Source organism: Dermacentor albipictus, unplaced genomic scaffold, assembly GCF_038994185.2.
Source record: "Dermacentor albipictus isolate Rhodes 1998 colony unplaced genomic scaffold, USDA_Dalb.pri_finalv2 scaffold_13, whole genome shotgun sequence".
NCBI classification, from domain to species: domain Eukaryota; kingdom Metazoa; phylum Arthropoda; class Arachnida; order Ixodida; family Ixodidae; genus Dermacentor; species Dermacentor albipictus.
The window spans coordinates 15,089,521-15,110,581 of NW_027225567.1; the positions used below are offsets into that span (position 1 = coordinate 15,089,521).

Sequence of the window (21,061 nt, forward strand, 5' to 3'; positions counted from 1 at the left end):
TTCAACAAGGCCCTAATAACTAAAGTGGAGAAGCGTCGCGTCTCATCGCTAATACTGGCAAGACAATTTGCTAATAATATTACCAGTGTATGGTGCTCGCTCTCTTCTCAACCAGGCAGGCCGCACCCACATGTACCTCCTGACCCGCATTTTTTCTTGCTTCAGTATTAGCATCCCCCTTAATAGTAGCAATCGCCTCTTCTGCTCGGTAGTAAGCGGCCGACCCTCCTTTGTATATGTGAAGTTGTAAACTAGCAGCGGCTTCTCAGCATGCGGAAGGTACATAGCCGCAGTTTCACACACAATATTGCTGCTTGAAATTAAGCTTGATAGATACACTTCGGAAAGAAATGTCGCTGTCTAATTACACTCAGATTATTTTTATTGTAGTGTTCTGTAAGCTTAAGGGCATATTATATATGCGGCAACAGAGACAATACATGTCGTTGAGAGTTATGTTGTCTGGCAACCCGGAAAACGCGGCGCGAAGGCACCGCGTTTTCCGCGTACTGTTCATGTGCCTTGCGTTAGAGTTGTCAAACTTACGCGAACTTATTGATGTTGATTGCAGCGCGGAGTGTGTCATAATTGTTCATGCGTTGGTAGAATGGCGAGATTTTTGTTTACTGATGCGAGTGGGAGGTCTATTGTATTGGAAGCATTGTCATGTGTTCCATCGCGTCGGCGGCAACGCGGGCGTTTGCCGCCCGTCGCGTTTTTCGCTCGCGAAAAACGCGCCATGCGGTTCCAGCTTTAGGTGGATGAAGGAAGATTAAGGTGAATTAAAGTGGATTAGGGTGTATAAAGGAGGATTAAGGTGCATGAACACTGATTAATGCGTAATTAAGAAAATTAGGTTGTATTGAGGTGGATGAGGGTTGATGGAGGTGGATTAAAGTGAATTACAGTAGGCTTTACAAGGCTTTCGCATTCGCGTCTCCTAGGCTATACCTAAGGACACCTTCGATTTTTGGAATTTGCTTTCAACTGCACTTCCACGCACGCATGAGTGGGCCACGATTATTATTTGGTTTTCTCATGGATACAGGAAATGCACAGGGGATGTTCACATGATCGCGCTTGCTTGCTGTTGATATCAACATCTAGGCGGAGGCCGGAAATCTTCGCTTTAATAGCGAATGTTTAAAAGCACCTTTAGGCGGTTTTGTTCTGTAGGGAGACTTTTACTATTGATTTAACAGGAGCCGAAATCATTGCATCAATGCGCTTTGATTACGAAGGTTGAGCAATCAATCGTGATTGTGGTCATGAAGTAGTAATGCAAGAAATACTCTGCAGGCAATAATGTTTAGCACCGCAAGGTATTTCCACATGTTCCACCGTAATCCACCTTCAACCTCCTTAATCCGCCCTAATCCTCCTTAAGCCACCTTCATTCTCCTTAACACACCTTACTCTTCCTTAATACACCTTAATGCATATGAGTGCATTCTCTAATCAATCATTAATTAATTTTGTTCATCAGTAATGATCTCTTATACACGTCTGGGCATGCTTTGGTTCACTTCCAGCATTCCTTGGGTCACGTGATATATTGAATAACTCACAACGCGACCTTGAAACAGAGATCTAAGGCTTTGGCCTAATAATTCCCACGCAGAGGGATGTGCCGCAAGCAATACTAGTTCAGACGCACAAAGTAAAACATCTCATCATGAGGCAGAAAAATTGTCTGCAGTATCGAACTCGCCTCAAAGCTCCATTTACATCCGTATGCCCCGCTCATACGGCTTTAGGAAAAAAACCAACCTCCTCATAAACGTTGTATTGAACATTATCGATGTGATTATCAGCATTTCTCAAAATCTTCAACACTACTGGGCCGTGCAACTGACCCAACATAACGCGCCTCCATAGAATGCTGTGGCCCGTCCGCGGGAGCCAAGGTGGAGGAAAGCACCGAGGAGGAAAGCATCGAAGAGGAAAGCCGCGGGGAGGAGTGTGTCGCTGCTTTCAAATTATCAGGGGGTTTTAGTTGTACCGACAGTCGACTGCGAAGTGAGAGAGACGGCGATGGAAGACGCTCACGCTGGGCCTAGCGGATTGGGCGGTACGCCTCGAAAGTACGCTACGGCCGGGGATGCTCGCCAAGTGAGAAACGAGGTGCAACGTGCGAAGCGGCCGGGGCAAGGCGTTAGACCGCGAGTGGTGCTTTCCCCTGCTGAGAGGATGCAACGTAATTGTGTTCGACTTGCGTTACACATTTGGAACACTTGCTGGTGACAAGCACGCTGTACTTTTAGGTAGCTCATTAAGTGCTCGCATGTGTCGTTGAGGTGGTCAACCTAAAGCGCCACACGTGTACTTCACACTGCGGCTTGTTATCACTTGCAAGAAGTCTGACCCTCCGATCGTATACCCTAATGCATTACCAAGTGTGCAGCAGGCTTTCGCCTTCACATGTTACAAGAGTGTAACATGCTGCCGAATTTTTTTAAATAGGTTGCTTATTGTGTGTTGCGTATATACGTATATACCCACAAACAATTAAGTTCGAAAAACAGATTTCTGTAACCTCGTACATCAGCTTCTGAAACCCTACCCACGAGTGATGATGAACCTGTGGAAAGATTCCCGTTGTGACACGAGGAATCGAGGCATATAAAATTTTGTTCTGACCTCCGGTGCATACCTGTTTAATAACAAGGAGCCGGTCTATTATAATGGCTAATACAACTTGTATCCATCAATATATATATAGCTGTCGGCCATACTTCTTTTCAGTATGACATGGGACAGAATGTCAGCAAGGATCCAGTCAGTTTGAGATTAGGGACTTGACCTCGCTGTTATTTTGTGGCCCAGTTTAGGCGACTACAGCAAAGCGTAGGACGAGCCCACACCTGCTGTATCGGCCAATAACCGAAAATGAGGCCCGCATATGGGTTCCGCGAAGAGGGGACGCGGGCAACACTCACGCGTGAAGAGTACAGTGAACTAGAATCTGTAGTGAAGAAAAAGCGGATTAGTGGCTGCACCGTAGAAAAGGCACTAGAACTGCACCCCAGCTCGGAACAAAAGGGTAGAAGGCCCGAGCTGAAGGGGAGCGTTCGGGGAGACGAGCGTGAAGATGAAAGAAGGGAGCTTCGGGCTTGGACCCGGACAGTACGCGCTATGCTGCAGCTGGGACCGCCTAGGAGAAAACATGAACTGATGAGTGTCCTAGGACTTCTCAACTACTATCGACACTGTGTGCCTAACTATTCAAGACTCGTCTTGCCACTGACAAGGCTGACAAACAAAAGGGCTCCGAATACACTGCCGTGGATCTTGGAGGCACAGGTTGCGTTCGAATCGGTGAAAAATGCGCTCGCGTCAAATCCAGGGTTGACAGCACCAGACTCCCGGCAAAGGTTCTTTGTTTGGCCACGGGTGCATCGGACATGTTAGTTGGCGCTTGCCTCTCCCAAAAAGCAGGTGAAATGGAGCGGTCAGTTGCATATCTTAGTGGGAAGTTGAGCCCGTCGCAACAAAAGTGGTCCACGATTGAATGGGAGGCGTTTGGAATTGTGTGGGCGCTAGAGTCTTAGGGTACATGGTTATTTGACACAAAGATTGAAATAATGACTGAACATGATCCGCTGATTTCCCTGACTTCCGCGGCTCCTTCCAGAGCTAGGCTGACGCGTTGGGCATTGGCGATCCAAACGTACGACATAGAAATTGTTCACATCAATGGGCTGAACAAGGCTGCTGATGCACTTTCGCGTCTCGGATGATCATTCTGGATGTGTGATATATGTCTTTAATCAATATGCTGTTATGTTTGGCTTAGACGCGTATATTGGTTGATGTTAAGCCATGAATTAGTGCGTATATAGAATCACCGTGTAGGATTTGGTTTCGCATGTTCGAAGACAAGTGTTAAGTGTAATTTTAAGGTAACTCTAAAAGCTGAATATTTTTGTTTATAACGTCGAAATGTCTTTGGTGGCGTGTCAAATGATCACTCATTTGCTGGTGCGACCGATTGAGCTGAGGGTATAGCTTACACCGATCCCGTCGCTCCCATTGAGTGTGCTCTGGGGGACCTCGGGGTGCACAGAGCGGGTCTCATGTGTTGGGACAATCACGGTGCGGACTGGTGACCGCGAGAGACACTATACAAAAGGACCATTGGGATTCCGTACTGTTCATGTGCTTTGCGTTAGAGGAGTCAAACCTACGCGAACTTATTGATGTTGATTGCAGCACGGAGTGTGTCATAATTGTTTTTGCGTTGGTAGAATGGCGAGATTTTTGTTTACTGATGCGAGTGGGAGGTCTATTGTATTGGAAGCATTGTCATGTGTTCCTCTTCGCCATTACTACACGAGGTTATCCTTTTGTTTATGAAATGGAGATTGGTCTTGTGTGCGGAAGGGTTGATTTAATTTTTGTGCAAGTTTTTTTATATGTTTTATCATGTTACGTGGACATCGAGTGTCCAGTAACACTCTTGAGGGGGGAAGGAGTCAGTTTGAGATTAGGGACTTGACCTCGCTGTTATTTTGTGGCCCAGTTTAGGCGACTACAGCAAAGCGTAGGACGAGCCCACACCTGCTGTATCGGCCAATAACCGGAAATGAGGCACGCATATGGGTTCCGCGAAGAGGGGACGCGGGCAACACTCACGCGTGAAGAGAAAGCGGATTAGTGGCGGCACCATAGAAAAGGCACTAGAACTGCATCCCCGCCTCGGAACAAAAGGGTACAAGGCCCGAGCTGAAGGGGAGCGTTCGGGGAGACGAGCGTGAAGATTAAAGAAGGGAGCTTCGGGCTTGCACCCGGACAGACGCTTCGGCGTTTGACTAAAGCGTCACTTCATCGGGCAACGGCTCTTCCTTCGCGCTGCCACCGTGCACTCGAATCATCGAGGGGCGCCGACTTCGGACCTTCAACACCTTCCCTCCTTGACTAGCATTGAAGCTACAAGAGGACAAGGGAAAGGAAATTAACTGATCCTTTTGGAAGCGACCACCATCCCTGCCATTCTAAACTTAGTAGCAGAACAGGGCTCTCTTCCTTATGCCCCTTGATGGAAACTAGACTCCGATGATTGGAAACGTTTTAAAGAATCTTATTATTCACTGCGATATTTTATAAAGAATTTTATTATCAATGATGCCGTATCATATTTTACCGCTTTTATTATTGACGCTGCGGGAAAATTCATAACGTCACCAAATGGTCCTTCATTTTGAAGATGTGTTGTCTGGTGGAACGAAGTTAGCTCATTGATAGTTCCGGCTTCACAAGTTTAATTATCCGCAAGAAAAGTGGAAAAATACTTATCAAGAAAGCGGTGAGGCCAGGATACACAATCTTTTTAATTACAGTCACTGCATGCTTAGAAGAAATATTCAAGCTGTTAGACAGGGAAGGGTTAGGAGCGACAATCAACGGCGAATATCACAACAAACCTTAAGCTTGCCAACGACGTTGTCCTGTCCAGCAACGCTGTGGACACATTGTAACGATTGACTGAGGACTAGTCAACGAGAAAGTGTGAGAATAGGTTGATGATTAATGTGCAGAAGACAAAAATGTAGAATAGCCTGTCAAGGGAACAAGTATTAATAATCGGCAGTCAGCCTATAGAGCTTGTGCAGGAGTAAGATTACCTAGTCATGTTACTCACAGGGAACCGTGATCATGAGAAGGAAATTTGCAGAAGAATTAATATAAGTTAGAGCGCATACGGCTGGCATTACCAAATACTGACCGGGAGCTCTACGCTGTTGTTGAATAGAAAAGGGCACAATCATTGTACTCTACCAGTACTGACATATGGGGCAGAAACTTGGATGTTAACGAAGAAGCCTGAAAACAACTTAAAGACCACTCAAACCTGTGATAGGACGAAAAATGTTAGACATAACGTTAAGAGACAGGATGATAGCGGTGTCGTTCAGAGAGAAAGCGGGGTTAGTGGTAGCCAACATAAAGAGGAAAAATTGGAGCTGAGCAGGCCACGTACGTTGTGGGGCAGATAAGCGGTGGTCCATCTGAAATACAAAGTGAGTGCCCGGAGGATAGAAGCGCTGTCGAGGACGGCAGAAAATTAGGTGAGGTGATGAAATAAGCAAATTTGCAGGCGCAACTTGGAATCAGCTAGCGCAAGTCAGGGGTAATTAGAGATCGCTGGGAGGGACCATCATCCTGCAGTGAGAATAAATATACGCAGATGACGTCTTACAACATCCAAAATTCGACTGGTATTCGTGCGCACTCTTGCTTTAGAGCCATAGTTAGCTTCGTACTGTGAGGCAACATTCGCATGTTTACTGAACGGTGTCTGTCGCGCATTTTGACCCCCCCCCCCCACCTTGTCCTCATGCTATATGTGCAGTGACTGCTCTGAACTAAGTGCGTAAGTGTGGCAAGATTGATGAACAGATTTGATTTGAAACGTTGAACCATTATGTACTTCCTGTACGGTGTTGTGCCGTATTCTGACATGCCCTTTAACTTGTGTTCTTATGAGGCTGGTAAATTAATGGAATCGTTAGCGTTGATCTTTGCGGGGATGTTGACTGATCAGCCTTGACTTCTATGAGGTGCCACTAAGGCTGTAACAAATAGCGCAGTTGGAGGCTCTAGGCCCTGACCTCACAAACCTATGATTGAATACTGGTCTCCAAAATTGAAGTGTATACGCCTTTGTGCCTTTCGCCTCTTTCGAAATGCGGCCGCCTGAATTTGCAAAACAAGCTCTTCACCTACTGTGATGCATCAATGGGTTTTATCATTTGTGGAGAAGCCAAGAAGAAATGATGAACGCTGATATGCATGACGTCAAAGTGTGATAGGCAGCGAAACTTGCACATGTAGATGTTACGTAATGAAGTTTTCTATCGTAATTTTGCGAATGTCGGTAACCACGGCTTCCTCCTGCATTTCTATTTCAGGGCTGCTTTAATAGCTCTCTGTGCCCTCGGCAGGGATCCTATGCGAAGGGAGCGCGTGTTTCGTCGTCGATTCGCACTCGACGACGTCGTCGACCAGCACCTTATACATGTAGGCGGTACCGGCTGCCGAGGGAGCTGGTATTGAGCCTATGCGCAACATTTGAACCACACCTGCAACGGCATGCAGTGCGATCACACACCATAACGATGACTGTACATGATTGTACATGACTGATTGTACATGATGACTGTACATGACTGTAGCGCACCAAGCGGATGGTATTAACACCTTCCGGTTTCGGTTTTGGGCGCGCGCGTTTAGAACGCCAGTTGGCACACGCCACGCCGGCCCCGCTGATCGACGCGGCTTTTTTTTTTTTCGCTTCTACTGTTGAACCACGCGCGGCCTTGGCGCGGATAGTTTTATTATTTAGTAAAAAGGTTTGCGAATGATCTTTGCAAGCCGCCATCGAATTTGTGTCGCGTGCAATTTCATAAAGGAACCGCAAGACGCCTTCTGAAATGATGAAATGTTTAGTTTGCTCTAGATAGATGATCGTTCCGGGCTTCTTGTGCATTCATTCAAAGTTGTGGCACCAGGTAAGCAGCAGTCGTTTCCGTACGAAGCTCCACCGGATGCCACCAGCCGAAAAAAAGTTAATTGCAAGCATGTATCACTTTGGTATATTGACCTAACAGGAATATTGCGTGTAAAGGCGAAACGCGCGTACGTGGTGAATGAGAGGCATTACAGATAAATTCACTTTTTCATACATTTCGTAGCAAATAGACTCCTCCGAAACAATGCCATAAAATCTTAAGAAAACATCCGATTTTCACGCATCCCTCCCTTCCCGGGCATTATTTCTTGTACTTTAAAAGCACAAATACACGGTTGACTGCGCATTTCCAAAACAACTTGGCCTCAGTCGACGCGATGGTACGCCAAGTGCACAGAGGTGGCTGCAACACAGGCCATGTTATACACGGCTGGACATGGTTTGGGTCGTTTCTGGCCTTCGTGGCTCGCGGGATATTTTCTGTTTACAAGGTGACCTTCAAACAGATCTAAAGGCTTTCACCTTAAAACCTAAAAAAATGCAATGTGGACTAGCTTAGCGCTCATCACCTGCACTACTACGGGTATACTTGCCCCTAATTTTTTTCGGGGCCTGCATTGATTGTATGACTGACGCACACATCGACGTAAGCTGAAAATAATAGCTCCTCTACAAGCCGCTATTTCAATTTTCAGTAAAACAGGCAACGTATCCTAACAATAACGAAAAGTGCGATCGAGAGGCTGTATCATCGCTCAGAATTCTTCACAGCGGGAAACAACCTACAGTGCTGCATTTCCGACTGAATAATAAGTGTTGGCGACGTGCGAGGTGATGCAGTCCCACCGGAATATTAGGCATACTGAGGCAACCCTATCTTTATGTGACGTACAAATTGCCGCAGCAATAACGCTAGTGAGCAGACCGGGAGAATTAAAAAAGAAATGCAGAATTAGGGGATGCTTTAGTACGAGCAATAAGAAAGACGCCTCACCTCGCAAACAACATTGCTATTTGTCGGAACAAAGTTATTTCGGAGAATGTTATGCAGCCACTGCTTCCTGCGCAAGCTTTCCTTGTGGTATCACAAATATTGCATAACCGTCGTTAGGCTTCTTGCGGCAGTTATATGCGCAATAGCACGGCACAGCGCTAGCACAAAGAGCAGGAAACACAGCGTACAAAGTTCGCTACACCAAGCTAAGGCGCCGAGCCAGCCGAGCTGAGGAGAAAAATGGCACGGACGAAAAAGAAAACACAAGCAAAACGCAAGATCCGCGCGTTTCCAAGGGCAACGGCAGGGAGACCAATCGTCGTGCAGAAAAACGGGCGCAAGACCGCTTCCCGCGGTGGGGACGCGCAAGGGGTGAGGAGGTCGCGCGGCGGCGGCAGAGTTCAAAGAGTGGTGGTACTTTCAAATTATTGAGGGGCTTTAGACCCAACCACCGCCGCCACCATGTGACGCCAGGGACGCCACATCCGTTTTTCTGCCTGCGCGCGCCGCTCGTTCCCATCTCCTCCCGCCACTCGCTCGAAGAAGGTCACGTGTTTTTTTTTTTTGCACCACTCGACTGGACGCCGCGTTTTTTTCAAGGCCAGCGTGCAACGAGCCACTTTAGGCTTCGGCCTTAAAATCGTTGCTCGTACTGACATTGCAAGGGGCGAACGAAGGGCTACATGTTGAGAAGGTACAGATTTGTTGCGACGATTGCTACTCCGCCGGACGAGGCGTTAACATCGTCATGGTCTTTTCGGAAGGTGGCGCATTGCAAAAAAAAAAAAATGTGTGTGTGTAGGCGTCAGATGTATTTCTTGAACGCACGTAACTTTGTATTATCTTCACGTAGGAGTTCTTTAACGACGTCGACAGTGTGGACGATTAAATTATGTGGTTTTACGTGCCAAACAACTTCCTGATTATGAGGCACGCCGTAGTGGAGGACTCCGGGACTTTCGACCACGTGGGGTTCTTTAACGTGCAGCTACATCTAAGTACACGGGCGTTTTCGCATTTCGCCCCCATCGAAATGCGGACGCCGTGGCCGGAATTCGATCACGCGATCTCGTGCTCCGCAGCCCAACACCATCGCCACTGAGCAACCACGGCGGGTTCAGTGTGGACAAGACCTCCGACGTTCCAGTGTAATATTTGTGTATCTATAGTCAAAGTGTTTTGTACTGTGTGTCTAGGAAGGGAAACTATGTTAGCCCAATGGGCCCGTTTCAGGCCCCGTGATACCGGGTTTGTCTGGGCGCCCTCCAGGGAGCTGTGCCGATCTGTCGGCGTCTGGAGCGCCGATGCAATAGGTGATATTGCCATCGCGTCCGCCGAGGCACTGGATGCTCGCTCGCGAGGGACGCTCGCAGGTGTTTTGGGCCTTTCTTATTGAGCAGAAGAGCCAGAGCTCGCAGGCACGAAGGCTTGCTCGCTCTTCTTGCTAGGTGGCGGTGCAGCGCAGGCTGCTTCCGCTTCGGGGGCTGATCACGCTACTGCCGGTCCACTCTGCGGGGTCTGAACGGTCTCCGAGAACAGTTGTGGCAATGGCCTATCCCGTGACACACGGGCGTGCGAAGTTCCCTGCAGAAATGAGAGGCGCTTGCGCACCTATTTAAAACAAAACGATTTTCCCCCACAATTGTGACCTCCTTTTCCTTCTTCCATCAAGGACAAGACGTAGTATTGCTGGGTGCCCACCGTCGCAGTTTGTGCAGTAGTTCCTGTCATGGCAGTTGTCGGCAGTACGTCCGTGCGAAGCGCTTTGCACTGGTGAGGCGGTCTCTGCAGCTCTGAGAGCCATGGCCGAATCGTTGGCACTTGAAGCATGCACCGGCGTGGGTTGGGTATGTAGCGTCTAACATGAATTTTCGCATTGCATGTTTCTATGTATTAGGGTAGTGGGCTGGTGCCGAAAGTAAAGATGAGGTATTTAGTAGGGATTCCTTTGTCATGTCGCTTGATTCTAATTCTCTCTTCATTTGTCAGATGATATTCCTTCTAGCCCTCAAAGAGCTCGGATTCATTCAAGTCTACAAGATCTTGATCAGATACGACACCAGGTAGGCTGTTGAGCGAATGATGCCGGCTTACCATCATTTGAGTGCTTCCAAGTTCAACAAGTTCTTTTGGTACTGATGTTTGTCACTGAATTTGAGTAAGAAATCACCACTGGTAATTTTCGTGAACTTGTAACCGGGGCCTAGTTTTTCAGTCAGACACTCTGCAACACCAAATGGTGACATTATTCTTGCAGTCTTTTCAATATTTTCGCAGTGTAGGGCGTGGTACTTTGGTACTTTGGATCTCTTTGGGCTGGATGAAAAAAATCAGAGTCATCGGTGTGCCCTCTTTTCCAAAAAGGACGACCAGGCAGTTCGGGGAAGAGCTCAAAGTCTCAAGAATTGAATTTATTTTGGCAGTTATGACAGCGGCCTGCCACCGAGTACAGCAGGGAGACGCTACGAGAGCAGAAAGAATCGTGGACGCTGTTATAAATAGCTCCTATTGCCTAATATATCCAAGGTTCGACTGACTACACCAGGTTAACTCTTGCTGCCTGGAAGGTCGGACGTAAAAGGAAGTGTGAAGAAGAAAGGGAAGATTGAAAGTCAGAGATAAAGACGAAGGTTGGCGAAAGAGCTTATGAATTCCGCCGCGTAGGTCAGTCCAAGGGCGCCGTCTACGTGAAGTGGAGCCTAAAGCTGTGTGTTGCCACCGCCAAGGGGCCTGAAGGTCCTAACAGTCGGGAAGGGCTCAACCTCCAGTATTCCCCTTTTCCCAGACATGGTTGAGCCACGCACAGTTAAACGAGCGGGGATCCAACCCGCATGTGGTCAGACACCTGGTGTCACAACACACCAAACACTAGTTGACACAGATGCCCTTACAGCGTCCTAGCACCTAGGTCTTAAGGAAAGTAAAGCCGCCTATATGACTCATGTACCAGGTTGCTTGCGCAACGCAGAATCATTTGTAAGGACATGATACATATTTCAGTGTGTTGGCAAGCCAGTGGGCAATCGAAAGCGCCAATTAAGCTAGTAATAATCGCTACGCAGCTTTATCGCGTACTCGAAACATGTGTAATGCTTAAATCACCAAGATGTGTTAAGAATGGCGAGTTGCAATGCAGGATTGCCACCCAATTGCGACTGGGGAACAAGACGCGCATCCCCCACTCTCCGTCGCTTCAGCTAGGATGCGTTCAATGAAGCGGGCTTTGTGCTGGAAACCGCCGCCATCCTCTAGCCCCATCGCCGTTGTAACGGAATGAGTGCGGCGGACGAACTATTGTGCCCGAACTCCCCAGCGCGGACCTGATCTGCTACGCGTGCGCGAGCAGCCACGGGAAAGCCGTTTTTTGTTGCTTCCCACGCGCCGACTGGGACGCAGGACAACGAGCTACACAGAATGGCTCCGAGTGCTACGGGGCCCCTCTGACGTCGGCTCCGGGCATTGGAATGTGTGTGCCTTTGTGTGCGTAGGCCGTCCTGTGGGAGGCGGCTAGTTTTGCGATGATGAAACGAACATTCGCCGCCTTGTATTGCCGGAGGACCGAGTGTTTAAAAACTGCTGTTGTGCGAATGCTCGGGACACTTCTCTTGAGCAGTCACGTTGTACTGACACTTCTCTCAAGCAGTCATGTTAGACTGATACACTTTCTCAAACAGACATGTTAGACTGATATAAATATTGTAAATAAACCCATATTCCTCGTTCTCGATGAGAAGCAGTCCTTCCCTTCATCAACGTCCTCAGCGTGGATAAGTTGGGCGACGGCATGGGCCAGCTACCTTCTAATTCATGCCGGACTCCAATCTTGACAATGGCTCACGAGCGACGGGATTGAGCCCCCAATCCTGACAGATGGCAGGTGGAACAGGGTGAAGTGATCATCTGTGACTAGAAGAATAAAAAATCGGAGGACCCCTAAGCACTTATTATGGGTTGTGAATGCGAAAGCATTAATATCCAACTGAACGACGCTGAGCGGTCTTTCAGGCTATGAACTCTTCGCGGGCAAGCGAGCGCGTTGAGACGCTTGGCCAATACCTCCTAGATAGCATAAGGCTGATGCACTTCGACCTGTGACGTCATGCTACCTTGCCCGACTGCCATATAGAATCTAATGAGGGCACTCCGGACTAAAGGGCCGTTTATAGTCCGACGTAACGCGCGCGCGCGCGCGCGCTCGCGCACGCTACGTTACGTTGGCGAAAACAACTCCTTCTATAGTCCGACGCACTGCAGCGCCGACGTAACCAGCGGCTGCCAGCGCGCACCGACGGGCCCGGCGCAAATTTGGCTCCTGCTCCATTCGCGCGGCGGCACCGCCAACTGCGTCGACCCACAATGCAATGCGCGCGTAGAAAAAGGCGCCAACACAACTCCGCAGACGGCTTTTGCGGACGGCGCGCGACTTGGCGAACCTTCTGCGCATGCTCCGAAGATAGCAGCTCACGGCGCGCGCGTTCAAGTATAGAGGGGATGGCATCTCGGCTGGCGCAGCGCAACCGACGTAGCGTGACTGACCGCGAACGACGCTCGCCCGCACGCCGGAAACGTCGGACTATAAACGGGCCTTAAGCTGCGGTGATTTTGACTTCACAGCCTTGGTCACGCAAGGCTTGGCAATGGAAATTTCGATCCAAGTAGCATGACACCACAAAGAAGAGTGTACAGGCCTGCAATCTGGGAGGCGTTTTCTTGGCGCGTTTTCACTTAAGGGCCGTTTATAGTCCGACGTAACGCATGCGCGCGCACACGCTACGTCACGTCGGCGAAAACGACCCCTCTATAGTCGGGCGCACCGGCGCAGCTAACGTAACCGGCGGCTTCCAACGCGCTCCGACGGGCCCGGCGCCGATTTGACTCCTGAGCCACTCGCGCGTCGAAGTCGGCGGAACTCTGGCACCACAATGCATTGCGCGCGAAGAAAAAGGCGCCAACACAACTCCGCAGACGGCTTTTGCGGACGGCGCGCGATTGGCGAACCTTCTGCGCATGCTCCGAAGATAGCAGCCTACGGTGCGCGCGTTGCAGGCCCGTTTATAGTCCGACGTTATCGGCGCGCGGGCGAGCGTCGTTCGCGGTCAGTCACACTACGTCGGTTGCGCTGCGCCAGCCGAGATGCCATCCCCTCTATACTTCAACGCGCGCACCGTAGGCTGCTATCTTCGGAGCATGCGCAGAAGGTTCGCCAAGTCACGCGCCGTCCGCAAAAGCCGTCTGCGGAGTTGTGTTGGCACCTTTTTCTTCGCGCGCAATGCATTGTGGGTCGACGCAGTCGGCGGCGCCGGCGTGGGAATGGAGCAGGAGCCAAATTTGCGCCGGGTCCGTCGGGGCGCGCTGTCAGCCGCCGGTTACGTCGGCGCTGCAGTGCGTCGGACTATAGGAGGAGTTGTTTTCGCCAACGTAACGTAGCGGGCGCGAGCGCGCGCGCGCGTTACGTCGGACTATAAACGGCCCTTTATAGTCCGACATAACGCGCGCGCGCGCTCGCGCACGCTACGTTACGTTGGCGAAAACAACTCCTTCTATAGTCCGACGCACTGCAGCGCCGACGTAACCGGCGGCTGCCAGCGCTCACCGACGGGCCCGGCGCAAATTTGGCTCCTGCTCCATTCGCACGCCGGGGCCGCTGACTGCGTCGACCCACAATGCATTGCGCGCGAAGAAAAAGGCGCCAACACAACTCCGCAGACGGCTTTTGCGGACGGCGCGCGACTTGGCGAAAGTTCTGCGCATGCTCCGAAGGTAGCAGCCGACGGCGCGCGCGTTGAAGTATAGAGGGGATGGCATCTCGGCAGGCGCAGCGCAACCGACGTAGCGTGACTGACCGCGAACGACGCTCGCCCGCGCGCCGATAACGTCGGACTATAAACGGGCCTTTACCGAGGCGCAGTTAGAACGGACATGGAACGAGGAACGGAACGAGCGGACAAGGAACGAGCGGATAACACATGCTTCCGAGAGCGAGAGCGACCGCGATGTGGAGTCGCGGCGATGATCTCACCCCTCACGTGACACCTGGTGCGCTATCGGGCAGCAGGTGTTCCCTTTCGCCCGCTCTTCTCCATTAAGGCGCTCCCCGCAGCCAATGGCAATTCAGGTGCCGTTTTTCGCTTGCCCAGGTGACAGACGCCGGCTTTCTTGCTCAATGAGCTATTTGATGCTCTCCCATAAAAAAGGATGCATTTAGAGCCCTGACGAGCGCATTAAGAAGCCCAACTGTACAAAGATCACCAGGCTGCACTAAATAAAAAGTTCGGGATGCTAGCGAGCGAGGCGTGTTCGTTGCACTGTGTCGAACAAAGGATGGAGAGGAGGAGCACGCACTTATTTATTTATGCAGTTCGTAAGCTGAGTAATCGCTAACAGGCTCACAGCGCTACTGAAAAAATTGACAGTCACTTTAGCATACGTGAAAGAGGGTGAAGGCGAAAGCCTGAGCGCTGAAGTGACATTCATTAAATTACTTGACGTTCTCATTCGAATGCCTTGTTACTTATTATTTTCTCCGACCAAACTTCGTGGGTTCACGAGTGCATTTATTGACGCTACCTTAATTAACCGTGTATTAATTAACTTCACCTGAATTAACCCAAGAGGCCGTGGATTCAACTTGCACATAACGTAACATCCCGAGAGATGCCCCACCCCCGAAAGATAACCCACCCATGACTAAGCTCCCGGCTTTATTGAAAGTTACCCACCTGAAATTTATCCACCACAGCGAAAGTTAGCCGATCTTATATTTTTCACTATATTCTCTCGATTTTATGTGGGCTATCTCTCGAGATTTTACGGTAATCTCGAGGGTTCGACTCCCACCGAAGGTCGTGGGTCTAAGTGCCTGAATTAACTCTATCTTAGTTTGCCTTTTTTTTGGCACGATGAGCGGCATCGGAGCCAGCTGTGGAAGAAGACGACGAACGCGCGAGCAGCAGCAGTCGCACGAGCACGACAAACTTTCCAGACCTTCGGGGGCGTGAACCACTAAAGGCTTCGCCTTAAAAGACTGCACGTGCCTTGTGGGGGTTATTCAGAAGCTGTCATGCTTCCGGGATCGAGATTCACCGCCGAGATGGATTACTGCCCTCTCAAATGGACACACACAACGACTTAAAAAATGGCCGCTTTCTCCGCTGGACAGTCCATTTGCAGCAATAATTGTTCTGCGTACGTGGGCAAAAGGGGAATCATAACGTTAATGCTGATGGCTTAAGTCGATGACTCCTGAATCAGCCTCAACAATTCTGATTCCATTTGTCTGTTTTCATTTATGACGCAAGATATTGAATGCCTTTCTTTTGCTTTGCCATATTCATTGAGAATATGTTCTTTCGTATCCCAAATTTATGATGGTCTTTTTAGTGCTGAAATGTTATTTTGATGAGCTTTGCTGTTAAAACGGGGATAATAGGCCTGGTGGAGAAGGTGACAATGTGTGTCGCTTGCTGGATGACGCCTACGTTTTGAGTTTCTTACTGACGCTTGCTGTGAACCAGAAACTGCGGCTCAACCTCACGAGTGAATTTCGCAGACTTTAGGACGTGGAACCGAGCATCACGGAAGAACTTCTTGGACTGTTTGCGTATCTCAAGAAAGTTGAAGGACAACCGCCAGATTCGGGGAGCGTGCGTCAGCGCCATCCCTCTGGACAATGGTGGGACAACCTATAACGCGGCGCTTCCGGGACAAACAATAGTACCATTTAGTCAAAAATGACGCCAACAGCTTCGCAATATCGGGTGGACAGCGGAGACACCACGGATGCTTCAGAAAGTCGAAATAAGTCGCGCGTTTCCAGCGGTGGACGACCTAATCAATTATCTGTTTGAAAACAACAGCAGCAACAACAAGAGAGAGAGAATCAACTTTTGTACTGAGCCCTTAGTAACGGTTGGTGCGCGCTGGCACCAGATGGGGTGGAAGATGCGCAAAGATAATTTCTAGGTAGTAGCGATAAGAAGACTACAGTGATAAAAATACATAAAGATAGATTCTAAAGGTGTAAAACATGGACGCCGCGCCGACCACAATACGACTGAAGTTTTTAACGAAACTACAGCAGGTTTTGGCCTTTGCACGGGCGCCTCGTTCACAACTGTCAGCGCTCAAAACTGGTTTTATTGTGGTTAGCGCAGGGTCCATTTTTCACCTATAGCAATGTTTCGCTCCCACCAGACAGGTTTGCATCGAACGTTGAACTTCGTGGAGAGAGAGAAAGATGCGCAGAGGAAAAAGAACTGTACTGTCATAATGTCTTTAGACTCGTCAAAGGAGGAGAGAAGACTGCGGTGGTAAAGAAAGAAAGTAGTAAAAAAGTACTTCAGTAAAAAAAAGGACAGACCAGTGAGCATGACTCTGGCCCTGGAGTCATGCGCTCTACTTATCGCATCTTGGAGGCGGGGCGCGGACCTCGCAGTGGCGCAACTTGATGGCGCAACGTGTACAGAGCGAAGTGCGAGAGCGGATTCCAGCTGCAGTAAATGCCTCATACATGACAAGTTCGGCGGTGACTGTCAGGTGGGTGGCTACATTGCTTTATTGCTGATCGCGGTAACGTCGAGATTCGCCGTGACATGGGTTCTGCCGGGATTTTTTCTTGACATTTCCCAATTTTACCCAGTTCTTGTAAAATAAATTAGATGCCTCAGTCAAAAATATGATTTCATCAATAAAATTTAACTTTGACATGGAAGAGGCTACTGAAATTGGTTCAGAGGCTGCCTGATAAGAGCACTTCTCTATTTCACCTACATTCGAGTAAGGAGAGGCTATCCCCGTAGAAGTGCCTCAGTCGAAGACCACCTCGACCGTTGTTCTAGAGATGGGTGATGTTACACGCTGGACCAATTTAGCGTGACATATTCTTGTAGGGGCGTTCGGCTGGGCAAAATATTAAACATAATCGAATGCGAAATACTCAGCGTAAACGCCCTTCGAATATCGAATCGAATGCCGAATATTGTCTAGTTCCCGAATGCGATGAACTATTGGGATGCGAACACCACAACTGGAAGCGCTGGCGCCGCTGTAGTTCTTGCGTTGAAAGTTGGATCTCCGTGACACTCTTTCCACTTTAGCCTCGGTAGCGCTATATGAACCGGAGTGCTATGCGCAATCTTAAGCGTAGTTTAGGAGGCACTTTTTAAGGTATTTTTTTTTATCCAGGCCCGTCGTCACTTGTCGCTGGCAGTCGCTAACTATCGTATTCTATAGTAGTAGACAGTAGCAGAAAATTGCTTTGTAGCCTTCAACGGGTTCATTTCTAAGCTCCCGGAGTAAGCAGTATATGCCGGGACGTGTCCATTGTTGGAATCTCAGCGCTGGCGCCCGTTGTTGCAAATGGATCGCAAGCCCCAAGGGTAGCGTTGGCCTGGCGGCCTGGGGCACAACTGGAAGCATCCGAAGGTCCTGGCAAAGCATGAGCCGACTGCTAACAGAACAACTTGTTTATTCTAGCATCGCAAAAGAGCGGCCGGTCAGGTCGACCGAAGTGGAGAGACGAGAGAGCACGCTACTCAACGGAAGAAATCGGAGCCTCTCTCTTGGCGTCCGGGGGCAGCTGCTTTTATACTCTCGGAGTCGAGGGAAAGAAGGAAGGTCACGGGATGAGGCAACGTGACGGCGGGGCACGGACAAGCTGAGAGACATGTTGAGACGAGTGTAGTGACGCATCAGCCGGGCCGGCGCCGGTCAGACCTCCTCGCTTCACACTTGGGGAGCCCCTCTCCCCGGCTGCCGCGCTTTGACAAGCGTGGGCACCAACACGCACACACACACACACGCACACACGAATACACGTGGCATCGAAACATGCCTGGACGCGCTTGGCGGGGAGGCGTTGCGGCGGCGCGGAACGGGCCAAAATGTCCGCCGCTTTGAATGAAGCCCCGGCGTCCGTTGCATCCGCGCCGGCTATACCGCGCGTCGTAGGCGAAACGTAACACCGTGTTTTGGTTGGTGTTCGTGCATATACAGGGTGTTTCACGTAACTTGAGTCAAACATTACAGATATGCAAACGCCACGTACCTGGACCGAACAAAGCTAATGGCGTCTGCCGTCGCTTGGACATACTGGGATAATCTTTTTTTACATTCAGCCTAATTACAGAATTAGTCTTAATTAATTAATCATCTGCGCGCTTATTATAATTATATGGAAAATGTCAATGACAAAAAAACGTGAAAAAGTCCCGAGACAGCTTTTTATTGCTCAGTACTATGGGCCCCATAAAAGTCAGCATTTCCATTTCTTGGGCGTGTTGGTAAACTGAAAGCATATTTAGCGCCAGCAAACAAGGAAGGGAGGGAGACGACGCCACTGAGCATTATGGTGTCGTCTCCCTCCCGTGCTTGTTTGCTGGCGCTAAATATGCTTCCATAAAAGTTTTTTTTTTTTTCAGAGCGTGAAAGAAGCCTGATAATGCACGCAAAATTGCCGCGCGACTGGCCGCTAGAGGCACTTGGCATCAATTTGCGGGCTTGAACACATTGTTAATGGAATGTAACACTATGAGTCTCCTGCCAAAATAACTTTGCTTGAATCGAGACAACACATTCGTAGGTTAACTAAAAGAGAGACATCCCTATTGAATGACTCGAAGTTGTTGAGCAGAAGTTATCTGAAGCGTGCATTCACTCATGAACTGTTGCCTCTGCGTGACAAGAGCGGCTCTCCTACAGCACACTCGTTCGGAACTGTGCCCGCTTGCACCGGTATTTCTTGCCCAAGACCCCAACAAAAGTGTTATCCGTCATATCTGACGAAAGCAAAAAAGAGTATTAGATAATTTCGAATAGGGAATTTTCGAATTTAGTGCGAATCGAATGGAAAAAACCTTCATTCTGATTCAAAATTTCAAATGATCACACACCCTAACTTCTATGACCCAGTATATACTTTAAAAAGCACGTACAAAGCTGCTATTTACTGTGAAGTTATTCTTGGGTTGACCGACTGGGGTCTAAGTGCGCTTCTCAGGAAACATTGCAACTAAGGCAACCGTTTGTGAGCAGTAACTCCAAGTTGTACTAACTTGTCAGGTGTCTTTTCTTGCCCAGCATCCGGCCTGGCTTCGCCTTGATTCGTTGTGTTGTTTGTGCCATTATCCAGCCTGGCTTCTTCTTGATTCGTTGGCGTGTTTGTGCCATTATCGGGCCTGGCTTGGTCTGGATTCGTTGTGTTGTTTGTGCCATTATCCGGCCTGGCTTCGTCTGGATTCGTTGTGTTGTTTGTGCCATCATCCGGCCTGGCTTCGTCTTCATTCGTTGTGTTGTTTGTGCCATTATCCAGCCTGGCTTCTTCTTGATTCGTTGGCGTGTTTGTGCCATTATCGGGCTTGGCTTTGTCTGGATTCGTTGTGTTGTTTGTGCCATTATCCGGCCTGGCTTCTTCTTGATTCGTTGGCGTGTTTGTGCCATTATCGGGCCTGGCTTGGTCTGGATTCGTTGTGTTGTTTGTGCCATTATCCGGCCTGGCTTCGTCTGGATTCGTTGTGTTGTTTGTGCCATCATCCGGCCTGGCTTCGTCTTCATTCGTTGTGTTGTTTGTGCCATTATCCAGCCTGGCTTCTTCTTGATTCGTTGGCGTGTTTGTGCCATTATCGGGCTTGGCTTTGTCTGGATTCGTTGTGTTGTTTGTGCCATTATCCGGCCTGGCTTCGTCTGGATTCGTTGTGTTGCTTGTGCCATCATCCGGCCTGGCTTCGTCTTCATTCGTTGTGTTGTTTGTGCCATTATCCAGCCTGGCTTCTTCTTCATTCGTTGTGTTGTTTGTGCCATTATCCGGCCTGGCTTCGTCTGGATTCGTTGTGTTGTTTGTGCCATCATCCGGCCTGGCTTCGTCTTCATTCGTTGTGTTGTTTGTGCCATTATCCGGCCTGGCTTCGTCTTGATTCCTTGGCGTGTTTGTGCCATTATCGGGATTGGCTTTGCCTGGATTCGTTGTGTTGTTTGTGCCATCATCCGGGTTGGATTCGTCTGAGCCTCTTGGTGTGTTGACATCTTTCTCACCGGTGCCATCCTTTGATGCGCCTTCTGAATGTGGAATGCCCTGGCTATCCCCACCGTTATTTTCTGCTGGCGGTTCTTTTGATCTATCTTGGCCGTCATTGGCATCGCCTTCCTCCTGTCTTCCACCGTCCGACGGGCCTTGTGCACACACAATTGAGCATGCTAGTGCCATCCCGAACAAGATCGAAACGCGCCGCGTTGTCATCATCAGGACACTACTATAGAGTAATGAACATTCAATTTCAGTCGTTGAGGCTGAAAACAAGAGGAAGAGCTCCGCGTTCTTCCCCCCTCTCTCGTTTTTTGTTAATTTTGTGTGTGCAGTCAAAAGAGATGTTAAAGAGACTATATCAGCTGTGTTGGGCTTTTTAGACACTATAAAAGCAGCGGAGCTTTTGGATGAAGCCATATACCCAATGAGCACGCAGCGTTCCCTTTTGTGAGTTGCAAGCTGCGCTTTCCTTTAGTTTCTTTGTAGTTTGCTGGAGAACTTACAGTAACACTTGCAGCAATATTCTTTTGCCCGCCTCAGGCATAATACGTGTGTGCGTTTACGGGTAGTTGCTCAT

At 49.3% G+C, this 21,061-nt stretch overlaps 1 protein-coding gene across 2 annotated transcripts in view; it reads right to left on the reverse strand.

Annotated features, from left to right (window-relative positions):
* Window positions 1–20,795, reverse strand: part of LOC139051645 (sporozoite surface protein 2-like) — a 49,056-nt gene extending 28,261 nt beyond the window's left edge. For both annotated transcript variants that reach the window (XM_070528588.1, XM_070528589.1), the window contains exon 1: window positions 19,517–20,795. In XM_070528588.1, the coding sequence (XP_070384689.1) occupies window positions 19,517–20,700 (1,184 nt within the window). In that variant the 5' untranslated portion in view covers window positions 20,701–20,795. The remainder of the gene's footprint in view (window positions 1–19,516) is intronic.
* Window positions 20,796–21,061: the final 266 nt, after the last annotated feature.